At 44.9% G+C, this 12040-nt stretch overlaps 1 protein-coding gene across 1 annotated transcript; it reads left to right on the top strand.

Moving 5' to 3' along the window:
* Window positions 1-460: 460 nt before the first annotated feature.
* On the top strand, window positions 461-9040 carry tmem235b (transmembrane protein 235b; the record flags this gene model as incomplete). The annotated part of the gene is made up of 4 exons (XM_080020728.1): window positions 461-638; window positions 1202-1267; window positions 1397-1534; window positions 8811-9040. The coding sequence occupies 4 exons, from the start codon at window positions 461-463 to the stop codon at window positions 9038-9040; spliced, it is 612 nt and encodes a 203-aa protein (XP_079876854.1).
* Between the last annotated feature and the right edge of the window lie 3000 nt (window positions 9041-12040).

Genomic DNA, 12040 nt, shown 5'->3' with positions numbered 1-12040 from the left:
TGAGTCGTCTGTTGTTTTATGGTCATGATGGAATCCTATAACTCTGCATGGTATTTTTCACATTGGCAATGTCGTGGAATTCTAGGAAAACTACACAGATCTCCTCTAATCTCTGGTTCTGCTGACAAAAAGTTTATTATTCAATTCATGAGAAGTCTCGAGACCAGCGGTGGTGCTTAAAAATATATATTTGATTAAAAGAGAAATGCATTGCAAACCAATCTATTCTATAACTGATATTGAGGGCAAACCGAATGAAAAGACCAACCATGTCCTGGAATTGATTGTTATTGTCGCGGCGGGTGCCAAGCTGCGCTTATAAGAGGACGTCCCTTCTCCACGCGTCTTCAGTTCAGCTTGGACCGCGTGATCCGATCTTTCTCACACTTGGACTGTTAAACGAGAGGGTTTTGTTGTTATTGTTTTTTGGGGGGTTGTTTTTTTTTTTTTTGGAGTTGAAATGAAAATTACTTTAGCATCGCTGGTGATCACCGCGGGGATCTCCGGACTGCTGAGCTTCACTTTACTGGCGGCCGCGATCGGCAGCGAATACTGGTACATCGTCGAGATGAACGCGTCCAACCAGAGCGACCTGGAGGACCTGAGCTCCCACTCTGGACTCTGGAGGATCAACGAAGGTAAACACATTGCCGAATAAAGTGGTAATCCGTCGGATTATTTTGATTTAAAAAAATAAAAAAATAAATAAAAAATCCTATTTGATGCGGTTTATTTTATCCGTTCGTTCCTAAGAAATAGTCATTATATTTTTGCGTCATATATGTGCTCCTCTGGTTGGTGGCTGGGTCCGCCGCTCCCGGTAATAACGCATCGATCTCGCACGTGAGCAGCCTACGGTGAAAGCCACGTAGCTGGTTGTGGTCAGTGCACTGACGATGTGGACGAACATTCCCAAAAAGCGGCAGCACTCTCTGACGGAAAAATATCGCAGCCACCTCATGTGGGGGAAAAAAAAAACGAATCCATCAGAAAACTAAACCTTTGGATTTCTGGGACTTAAGTCACCCAGCACAGACAAACACAACTTTTACAGTGGGCATTCCTTTTGTACCATTGCTCCATGTTGGTTGTTGTGTTTTGTTTCATCACCCGTTTAGGGCAAAGAAATATGATTTTTCGATTATGCTTTTCTACATTTGTTAATAAATATATTTTTTTTTGTCTTGATTATGCTACCCAGGTGGGAAAGTGTACAGTTTCACAGCCGACTACTCCAACTACTCAGAGTCTGAGCTGCACATCCTGAGTGAGTCGGTTGCCATGGCAATCATGATTGTGATTGATTAAGACTGTAAGAAATGGCTAAAACCCCTGTATTGCCCTGTTTCTCAATTGTGTGTGTGTGTGTGTGTGTATATGTGTGTGTGCCCTCAAGACATGCACAGCATGATCGTGGTCGTGCTGCCTCTCAGCCTGGTTCTGCTGGTCTTTGGAGGGATCTGCGGCCTGGTCAGCTCGCTGGCCCGGAGCCCAGTGCTCCTCACCGGCACTGCCTCCTACATGTTCATCTGCAGTAGGTGTCCTGCGTTCATTTTGTCAGGTGTTTGGGTGGATGTAACCCCATTCTTCCATTTCAGAGACCCTGCTTGAGTTTCCTCGAGCAGGATATTAAACCCCCTGTGCCATATTAAGCAACGTGGGGGTGCTGTGATGACCAAGCAACATGGTAAGCAGTGAAAGTGTCCACAAACAACAACATTACTGTAAATATCAAAAGCTACAACAATGAGACTCCGAACCCTTCCATGGAGATGGAAACTTGGGATCAACGCGCTCACACACCCTGGTTTCAGCGCTAAATTTACATCTTAACGCGGCCGATACTCTGGTGGGATAATTCACTTGGGTTTGATTACGTTTAGATAAGTTAAGTTGGTTTGCACATTTGAAGCCACGGACGGAGGCATTCGCAGACACTGGGCGCTGCAGGGGAATACTCGTACTGTGTGTGTGTGTGTACAGACAGACAGACAACATAGTTATATAAAAAAAAAAACACATAAGGGATTGACTCACCCCCACCACCTAATTTCCACAGGATAGTCATATGTGAAAAATAGGCGAAATCAAATGAGTTGCTATGCAGAAACATTAAAACAGAAGGGTGAATTGATGATCTGTAATATATATATATATATATATATATATATATATATTACATACATTAAAATAACAAATAAAAAAATAAAGTAAGCCGGTAAAAGCATCAGCGCTATGACTGCACAAAATGGTCCGTTTGCAAAAGCCTGCAGGTGAAGGCGACCGGTAGGCTTCATGGACCATGTGGTTGATGGGAGCCGGGGAAGGCACCGTGCCGGCTGCTCTGTGATGACTTCACTTATTGATATTGACCTCAAGTGGCCTAAATGAGTGAGGCATGTATATAGTTCAAGCTGTTCGGCTCCTCTGTCTATTAAAAACGTAATTTAGGAAGGGCTTTATGGAAGGTTTTAGAGGATCACTCGTGTGTGTGTGTGTGTGTGTGTGTGGAAGGGGTATATATACAGTGTGTCTGCGTGTGTGTGTGTATAAACATACATACATACATACATACAAACACACAAACACACAGTATTTGTGGGTGACCCCTAATAAATGTGTGCGGTTGGCTGCTTTCGCAAGGCGTCCCATGGTGACATGGATCCTTCTCAGAAACTGCACGTGTCCTTCCTTCTGAAACTGCCGCCTCCTCCTTCTCCTTGGCTACATGAACCTGTTATGACTTCCTCCGTTATTGGTCCAATGGGAGGGCAAAGCGGAAGCCGATATTGCCTCCGCACAGATATAAGTCATGCAGTGTCTCTGTAGACCCCCCCCCCCTCCCCCCGGCCCCCTTTCCCCCTCATCATCACTCATCACGCCCCTAATGTCTGCCCGCCTGAAGCTCCCTTATTTAGTGGAGGATGGTAACGGCAGATCAGGCCATGGGGATGAAGAAAACCGAGTTGAATGGACACACAGACTTATTGGATGATGCGGTGTCGATTTTGAAACTCCACACTAGGGTTGTACTACTGTATATCCATCATTTAGGGAAAAGCATTGACTTAATGAACTTAGAAGACAAAGAGAGAGTCGGGGTGAGAGTTGGGGAGTTGCGGCTTTAATTGATCTCATGGATTCTCCTTCCTGTTGATGAGGCGCTGCCCGTCGTCTATGACAGTCGTTCTGTGCATCACGCCTTTTAAAGGGAATAGTCAGGAAATAAGAGCTGGAAAAGCTTGAATCGTATGCATTTGTGGTGGATTCATTGCCAAAATGAAAATGACAATTCCTGTTAAGTTGTAAGTGGGAGGCAGGTGGCGTGTCTCTCGGGCTCCTTTTAATTCCCAGGGTGCTAATCGTGGCCTCGCCGTCCCACTGCTCGGTTCCTTTGACTCTGGTTCTTCCACTCCTTTGAATTAAAGTGTGAACTTGAGTTTAAATCTACCTACCAATGACAATATGATGTCGTGACCTGTGAGATATTCGGGAATGGTTTGTTCATTCTTCACGCGTCTAAATATCCACTCGAAATGGACCTACGACACAAAGTTTTTCAATGAGGACCCTACCGGTAACGCGGTCATATAACGCACAAATAACTTGTTTAATTCGACCTAACGACAACCGTATGATGTTGTGACTTGGGAGATGTTCCTGATTTGTTTTCATAATAAAAGCGCGTTGTCGGAAAATCCACTCAAACTGGACCCACGAACCCAAGGTTTGTCATCGGGAACCCGCCGGTTGGGGTCCGCTGCCTCTCGATCAATTAAATTGATCGAGAGGCAGTTGTGAAGTTTTGAAGATGTTTTGAAGATGTGAGTCCTCCTGTGCGCCAGATCGACACGTGGGCCCCTGAGACAAATTTAACTTTGAGCATATGACAATGAGCCGTGTCCTGCTTGCCTCTCCCTGTCCCCTCCGAACATCTGATTAGCAGCACAAAGTAAGCTTTGTGCCATGTCGACGAGCGGTCCAACGAGCCCCTTTGTGCCCACATCTTTAATCCGCAGCACATGGCGACCGGTGAAATGGAATCAAGCCTTGAATTAGATTGGACTTGTGTCATCCAGGGAGGCCGTGCGCTATCCGACCTGGCCGAGTCCCAGCCCCCCCCCCACACCCACCCCCACCACAGAGACCTTCTCCCACTTCTCTGGGAACTATATGAGATATCTGTTGAGAGATATTTATGGTCATGTTCCCTGTTAGAACTAGGCTTGATTTTAAGATTCTGCTACTTGTATATGTAGCTCTAAACGGCCTTGCACCTCAGTCTTCTTCCTCTTCTTTCGGCTGCTCCCGTTAGGGGTCGCCACAGCGGATCATCTGCCTCCAATACCTTCTGTTCTGCGCATCTTCCTCCCTTACACCAACCGCCTGCATGTCCTCCCTCACCACATCCAAAAAACTTCTCTTTGGCCTTCCTCTTTTCCTCTTGCCTGGCAGCTCCATCCTCAGCATCCTTCTCCCAATGTAACTCATCTCTCCTACACACGTGTCCAAACCATCTCAATCTCGCCTCTCCCACTTTTCCACCAAACTGTCCAACCTGAGCTGTCCCTCTAATGTGCTCATTCTTAATCCTGTCCGTCCTTGTCACTCCCAATGAAAATCTCAACATCCTCAACTCTGCCACCTCCAGTTCAGCCACCTACCTTTTTGTCAGTGCCACCGCCTCTAAACCGTACAACATAGCTGGTCTCACTACTGTCCTGTAGACCTTCCCCTTCACTCTTGCTGGGACCCTTCTGTCACAGATCACTCCAGACACTCTTCTCCACCCACTCCACCCTGCCTGTTCTCTCTACTTCTCTCTCCCGCACTCTCCGCTGCTTTGGATGGTTGACCCCAAGTACTTGAACTCATCCGCCTTCTCAACCTCCACTCCTTTCATTCTCAGCTTTTCGCCGTCCTCTCTCCCATTCAGGCACATGTATTCTGTCTTACTCCTGCTGACTTTCATTCCTCTTCTCTCTAAAACCTGCCTCCACTTCTCCAAGCTCTCCTAAACCTGCTCCCTACTCTCGCTACAGATCACAATGTCATCCCTGAACATCATAGTCCACCTAGTCTCCTGCCTGATTTCATCTGTGAACCTGTCCATCACCATTGCAAATAAGAAAGGGCTCAGAGCTGATCCTTGATGCGATCCCACCTTCACTTTGAATGCTTTCATCACGCCTAATGCACACCTTACTACTGTCTGACTGCCCTCATCCATATCCTGTACCAGTGCTTCATCCGTACATCCCCCGACTGCCTCATGCAATACCACACTTCCTCTCTCGGTACCATATCATATGCTTTCTCTAAATCCACAAAGACGCAGTGCAACTCCCTCTGTCCTTCCCTGTTCTTTTCCATCAGCATTCTTAAAGCAAACATTGCATCTATAGTACTCTTTCCTGGCATGAAACTATACTGCTGCTCGCTGATCCCACCTCTCCTCTTAACCTAGCCTCCACTACCCTTTCCCACAGCTTCATGCTGTGGCTGATCAACTTTATTCCCCTGTAGTTACAACAGCTCTGTACGTCTCCCTCATTCTTGAAGATGGCTACCAGTACACTTCTTCTCCACTTCTCTGGCATCCTCTCCCTTTCCAGGATGGTGTTAAACAGTCTCGTTAGGAACGCCACTGCCATCTCACCTTAACATTTCCATGCTTCCCCAGGTATGTCATCCGGGCCAACTGCCTTTCCATTCTTCATCTTCTTTAATGCTGTTCTCACCTCATCCTTGCTAATTTGCTGCACTTCTTGATCCACTATCCCCACATCATCCACTCTTCTCTCCCTCTCATTTTCTTCATTCATCAATTCCTCAAAGTACTCCTTCCACCTTCTCAGCACACTCTCCTCACTAGTCAGCACATTCCCATCATTATCCTTCATCACCCTAACCTGCTCGACATCCTTCCCAGCTTGGTCCCTTTGTCTTGCCAATCAGTGCAAGTCCTTTTCTGCTTCCTTACTGTCCAACCTCTCATACAACTCGTCGTATGCCTTTTCCTTTGCCTTTGCCACTTCTCTCTTTGTCTTGCGCTGCATCAGCTTGTACTCCTGTCTACTTTCTTTATCTCTCTGACTATCCCATTTCTTCTTCACCAACCTATTCTGCTCTATGCTCTCCTGTGCTTCCTCATTCCACCACCAAGAGTCTTTGTCTTCCTTCCTCTTCCCGCATGATACACAGAGTACCTTCTTGGCCGTCTCCGTCACCACTTCTGCAGTTGTTTTCCAGTCATCTGGTAACCGTTCATTCCCACCTATTGCCTGCCTTACCTCTTCCCTAAATTGCATGCAACACTCCCCCTTTTTCAACTTCCACCATTTTATCTTTGGCTCTTCTTTCACTCTCTTCCTCTTCTTGGCCTCCAGAGTCATCCTACAGACCACCATCCGATGCTGCCTAACAACACACTCAGCTACCACCGCTTTGCAGTCACTGATCTCTTTCAGATTGCACCTCCTGCATAAGATGTGGTCCACCTGTGTGCACCTTCCTCTACTCTTGTATGTCACCCTGTGTTCCTCCCTCTTTTTGAAATACGTATTCACAACAGCCAATTCCATCCTTTTGGCAAAATCCACCACCATCTGTCCTTCCACATTCCCCGGGCGCGTCGTTCAATGCTGCCCGCTGCTCCTGGCTGCCCCCCCGGAGGAAGGACAAGCCAGGATGGGTCAAATGCAGAGGCCTCATTTCACCAGCCAGCCTCCAAAGCATGTGTGTGTGTGTGTGTGTGTGTGTGTGTGTATGCATGTGTTGTAGTGTGGCGTGACGATTAAAGATTCTTCTATCTACCAATCACCTTCTCATCGCCTATGTCTCTGATCCCTTGGCCAACGTGCCCATTGAGATCTGCTTCAACGACCGCCCTCTCTCTCTTGGGGACGCTCTCCACCACTACATCCAACTCACTCAAGAATTATTATTTCTCCTCCATCTCACACCCAACTTGGGGAGCATATGCACTGAGCACATTCATTATCACCCCGTCAATTTCCAGCTTCATGCTCATCACTCTGTCCGACACTCTCGTCACCTCCTAAACACTCTTGACATATTCTTCCTTCAAGACTATCCCGACCCCATTTCTCCTGCCATCCACTCCATGGTAGAACAGTTTGTACCCGGCTCCGTTACTCCTGGCCTTACTCCCCTTCCACCTGGTCTCTTGTACACATAGTACATCTACCTTCCTTCTCTCCATCATGTCAGCCAGCTCTCTCTCGTTACCCTTCATAGTGCCAACGTTCAAAGTTCCTACTCTACTCTCCTACCCTTCTTCCTCTCCTGCTGTCTCCGGACAGGCCTTCCCCCTCTTCTTCTTCTTCGGACGACAGTAGCACAATTTCCACTGGCACCCTGTTGGCTAACGGCACCAGTGGCGGTCGTTGTTAAGCCGGGCCTCGACTGATCCGGTACGGAAATCAGATTGGTTGTCTGCATGTTTGATTTGGCATGGTTTTTTACGCCGGATGCCTTTCCTGACGCAACCCTCTCTATTCATCCGGGCTTGGGACAGGCACTGATGATACACTGGCTTGTGCTAGATTTACCTTGCACCTCAGTGTATTAAAGAAATGCTCATTACACATGAAGCAGCAAGAACTCTCAGATCCACAGGCAGTGGTCTTTTAACTATCCCTCTGTGGCAGTTTCGCCACCATACGCCACCCAAGTGGCGTTTTCAGGGACCTCCGGCACAGAGACACAGACGACGGGTGGTTGTTACCACCAGTTTATTCGTAGAGAGGAGGCTAGGTGGAATTAGCCAGGAGCAGATGAAACATGTCATGACACAGGGCTCCCATCCTGACTGAGTGTGTCACAGGGTTTTTAAACTTGATGCTCCTTAGTGTGTGTGTGTGTGTGTGTGTGTGTGTGTGCGTGCGTGCGTGTGTGCGTGCGTGCGTGCGTGCGTGCGTGCGTGCGTGCGTGCACGTTGCACTGACTGTTGTTATGGTTGCACAGACATTTTATATATTTTCTATTGATTGTATTTCTCTGTAAAGCGCATTGTGTTGCCATGGCATGAAATACGCTTTACAAATAAAGTTTGACTTGACTCGACATGCTTTCATCGGTTTCCAGTTTTCCCTTTCTGCAGTCATGCCTCACTTCAACCTCATACATCGTGTGTGCCTATGTGTGTGAGAGAGAGAGAGAGAGAGACATACACTATGCCTTACTGTCTGCTACTCTACATAGAACATTCAATAGAAAGATGCAGGAACAGGTACCCACAGAGTTAATGTCACTAACACTTTACATTTCGCTTCATAAGAAGAAACGTGTGCTCTACTTAGAGGGAGTGTAGGGGTTATAAGGTTTTCGTTTTTTTTATTTCCCTAAGCTAGATTTGTCTCTCATAATTACCAATTCCCTGCTAATTGTCTCCATGATAATGCCTCTCAGAGAGAAGATTGGAATTGTTCTCTCTTAGCTACATGCTTGGTGGTTTTTTCCACCAGCCATTAAACAGTCGAATAGGTATTTGGATAAAGCCTAAAACTCTCATTGGGTTACATGTGCCCCTTTTTATTATGTGTTTTATGGGTTTGCACGGTTCTCTCTCTCTCTCTCTCTCTCTCTCTCTCTCTCTCTCTCTCTCTCTCTCTCTCTCTCTCTCTATACACACACACACACACATTTATGTTTATCTTGTGTATTTTGTATCTATGTGTTATGCATAATGTAAATGTAATGTAAAAATAATGCAAGACAAATACAAATCCACTACAGGGACGATTTGACGATGCCCCCAAACCCGTCTTTGTCTCTCTCCACTCCAGGTCTGCTGACTCTGTGCGGCGTGAGCCTGTACATCATCTACTCGTACGAGGCTCTAGTTGAGACGGAGAAGCAGGTGGGGGCGGAGGTTCTGGCCCAGGTCAGCACCTCCTTCGGCTGGTCTCTGGCGATGGCCTGGCTCTCCTACGGTCTGGAGCTCCTCTCTGGCCTGCTGCTCCTCATAGCCGCCCACAAGGCCAAGCCCCCGCCGAGCCCGCCCACCGGGCCCTAGGCATGGAGTCAAACTGCGGCTCTGTGTCACATCGGTTAAAAATTGCAAAATGTGCTGTCTGGTCCATCAATGACCTCTGGCACTGTGCCGGAGCTTGGAAAGGTGTCATTTGAAATCAAAAATCCTTTAGATATGAACTAAAATATGACTTTGAACCTTAATCAGAAAAAAAACTTTTTAAATGTCATATCAGTACTCTTGTGGTACCACTGTACTGACCAGCTGCATTTGCCTAATCTCAGCAAAGATGGAATGACATCCCCAGTTTGCCACCCGGTGGTTGAATTGGGAATAGCACACAGCAGCTTCCACGGCAGTGATCCTAATAATTATTTTAAATTGTAATAATTATTTTAATGTCATAATTAGCCAAACTAATATTTTATATGTTTATATATCAGTCTAGCCGACTGTTTTCCTTAAAATCATAATTTGCAGTTTCTACTTACTTTGTATCAATTTGTCGTTTGCTTTTTTACATTATTGTTTTTTATTGGCCTTCATGTTTAAGTCAGACCACATTGGTCATCAAGCTGAAAAACGTGATATTTATTTAGAAATGTTATAGAAAAGATAGTATGTCATGGAACTTGTGACCGGTCCTTTGTGTATCCTATGTGGCGTGAATGTTTTTACTTAGTTGAAAAAATGTGTTTTGTCTCAGTTTTAAACGCTGGAGACGTGGGAAGCGACAGTTTATTAAACCGTGTAAGCGATGCAGCATGTTTCCCAAGCTCCCAGGGTCTCCCGCAGTGAGTGGATCGTGGCTTGTGGCACCACGGCCCACTGGATGTGAGTCTAAACGTGGCCAGAGCATCGAAAAGCCAGCAAATCCTGCTGCTACAGCCAGTAGAAATGACACAGCGAGACACGAAAGCACAAATCACTGTGACTCAGAATCAAGGTAACTGGGAAGTGACGAAGTGGAAGCAGATGCTCAATATTTCATTTGTATTTTTGTGCAGTTTATTTGACCCTTACTGCATGCTTGCAATATTTCTGAACATACTACATGATAAAATGTTTACATTAACATATTGTTTTTGCAAAACACTTCCCAATATTAGGATTTTTACTATTGGTCGTTGTAGTATTATTGTTTGTGTTGTTAGTATTAATTTGAACAGTCACCTCTACTCATCTATAGCCTACTGTGTCTGAATAAAAATGATTAAAAAAAATAAAAGCTTAAAAAAAACAACCAAAACCATCTGATGATGTAAGGCCTTTCAAAGTGCTTATGGTGAGAAATGTACAGTTATGCAGCAGTTTAATAGAATCACTCATCTAAAATATCAGGCCCTACATGTCTTATACAGGTACTCTGATATAGGGAGTACCTGTATAGGGCATTTAGGACTATAACGACCAATGAGATGAGATGTCTACAGTGTATATAGTATATATAGTGTGTATATACAGTAGTGTATATATTATATATAGTGTATATAGTATAATTAGTGTAGTGAATACAGATAGACTGCGGGAACGAGACAGACTGAGAACTGTGACGAGATGAGATGTATACAGTGTATATGGTGTATATAGTGTGTATAGTGTATATAGTGTATAATGTATATTGTATATATAGTGTGTATAGTGTAGTGAATGCTGACAAACTTTGGGAACGAGACAGACTGAGAACGGTGATGAGATGTATACAGTGTATATAGTATTTTTAATATATATAGTATATAAAGTATATAGTAAATATGGTATATATAGTAAATAAAGGGTGGTGTGCGATGAGATGCTTGACCCACGCAGCGTGAAAGCCTCGGTATTGTACCGACTGGTCAGAAGTTGGTCGTAAGTCCGACCGGTCATTAAATATGTAGGTGGTTAAGTGAGGAGTACCTGTATACATGTATGTGTGTGTGTATATATAGTGTATATATAAGTATATACTTTATATAAGGATTGTATATGATATACAAGTATTTGAATATATATATCTATATATATAGATATATATATAAACAGAAATAGTGTGTTTTTAGATGATTATTTTTTAGGGCAGTACCCGACTCAGGATGTTGTCGGTCTAATCAGATTCGCACCAGTCTCCCTCTCCGACGGTACCGACGCAGCGCAGACAGCAATGGGCGCCACAACAGTGTTTTTATTTTACGTCTCCTTACGGAACGAAACAAGTTGGGGACACTTTCTCTGTGACTCTCTCCCCGATCACCCACTCTCCATGCGTAATGCGCAGAAAATAATCTTAATGAGGCTACGAGTCATGCCTCGCCCCACACTGTTTTTACTTGTTTTATTTGGAGAAAGGGGCCACAGCTCTCTGTGTTGCTATCCGCAGATCGGGGCCCACGGAGGGCCGTGTCGGATCGGCAGTCTCTGTGTTCTAGCACCTCCTGATTTACAAATTAGGCACTGAATATATATATACTGATATACTTTATATTCATATGCACATCTTCATATACAATATATTTTATATACATTTGTAAATAAATGTACAATGTATATATACTGTACACACACACACATAAAAAAAAAAAAAAAGATGTGCACACACGGTCGCTGTTGTACCCCTTCTTTCTTGTTTTGATCCTTTTAAATAACACAACTCTTTGTCGGATTTGGACATAATCTGTGACCTCACAAATCATGGTTTGAAATGCACCAAGTTTGAAACATTCATCAGATGTTTATTTGTTTTTCCATTCTCCTGCTTTGAAAGGACAGGAGACGCTGACAACTTTACAGTGCACTTACCACCGCCTCTAAATAGTTGCAGTTGGTAACCATGGGAACCAACCAACATCTCTATTAAAATTAAAAAATAATAAAAATGCTGAGCAAGGACACGGCAGCGTATTACCTCCGGAGAGAAGACGCTTAAAAATAGCAGCGCTGAGGCTGGAGGAGATGAAGAGGAGGAGGATGAAGAGGTCTTTCTGATGCTTGACTTTTTGACAATGGGCAAAGCTTGGGTTGACCTTCCACGGAGACTGTCACACACACACACAGCAAACAACT

The sequence above is a fragment of the Zeus faber genome (genome assembly GCF_960531495.2).
Source record: "Zeus faber genome assembly, chromosome: 20".
NCBI lineage: Eukaryota > Metazoa > Chordata > Actinopteri > Zeiformes > Zeidae > Zeus > Zeus faber.
This window is presented reverse-complemented; position numbering and strand designations above follow the sequence as displayed.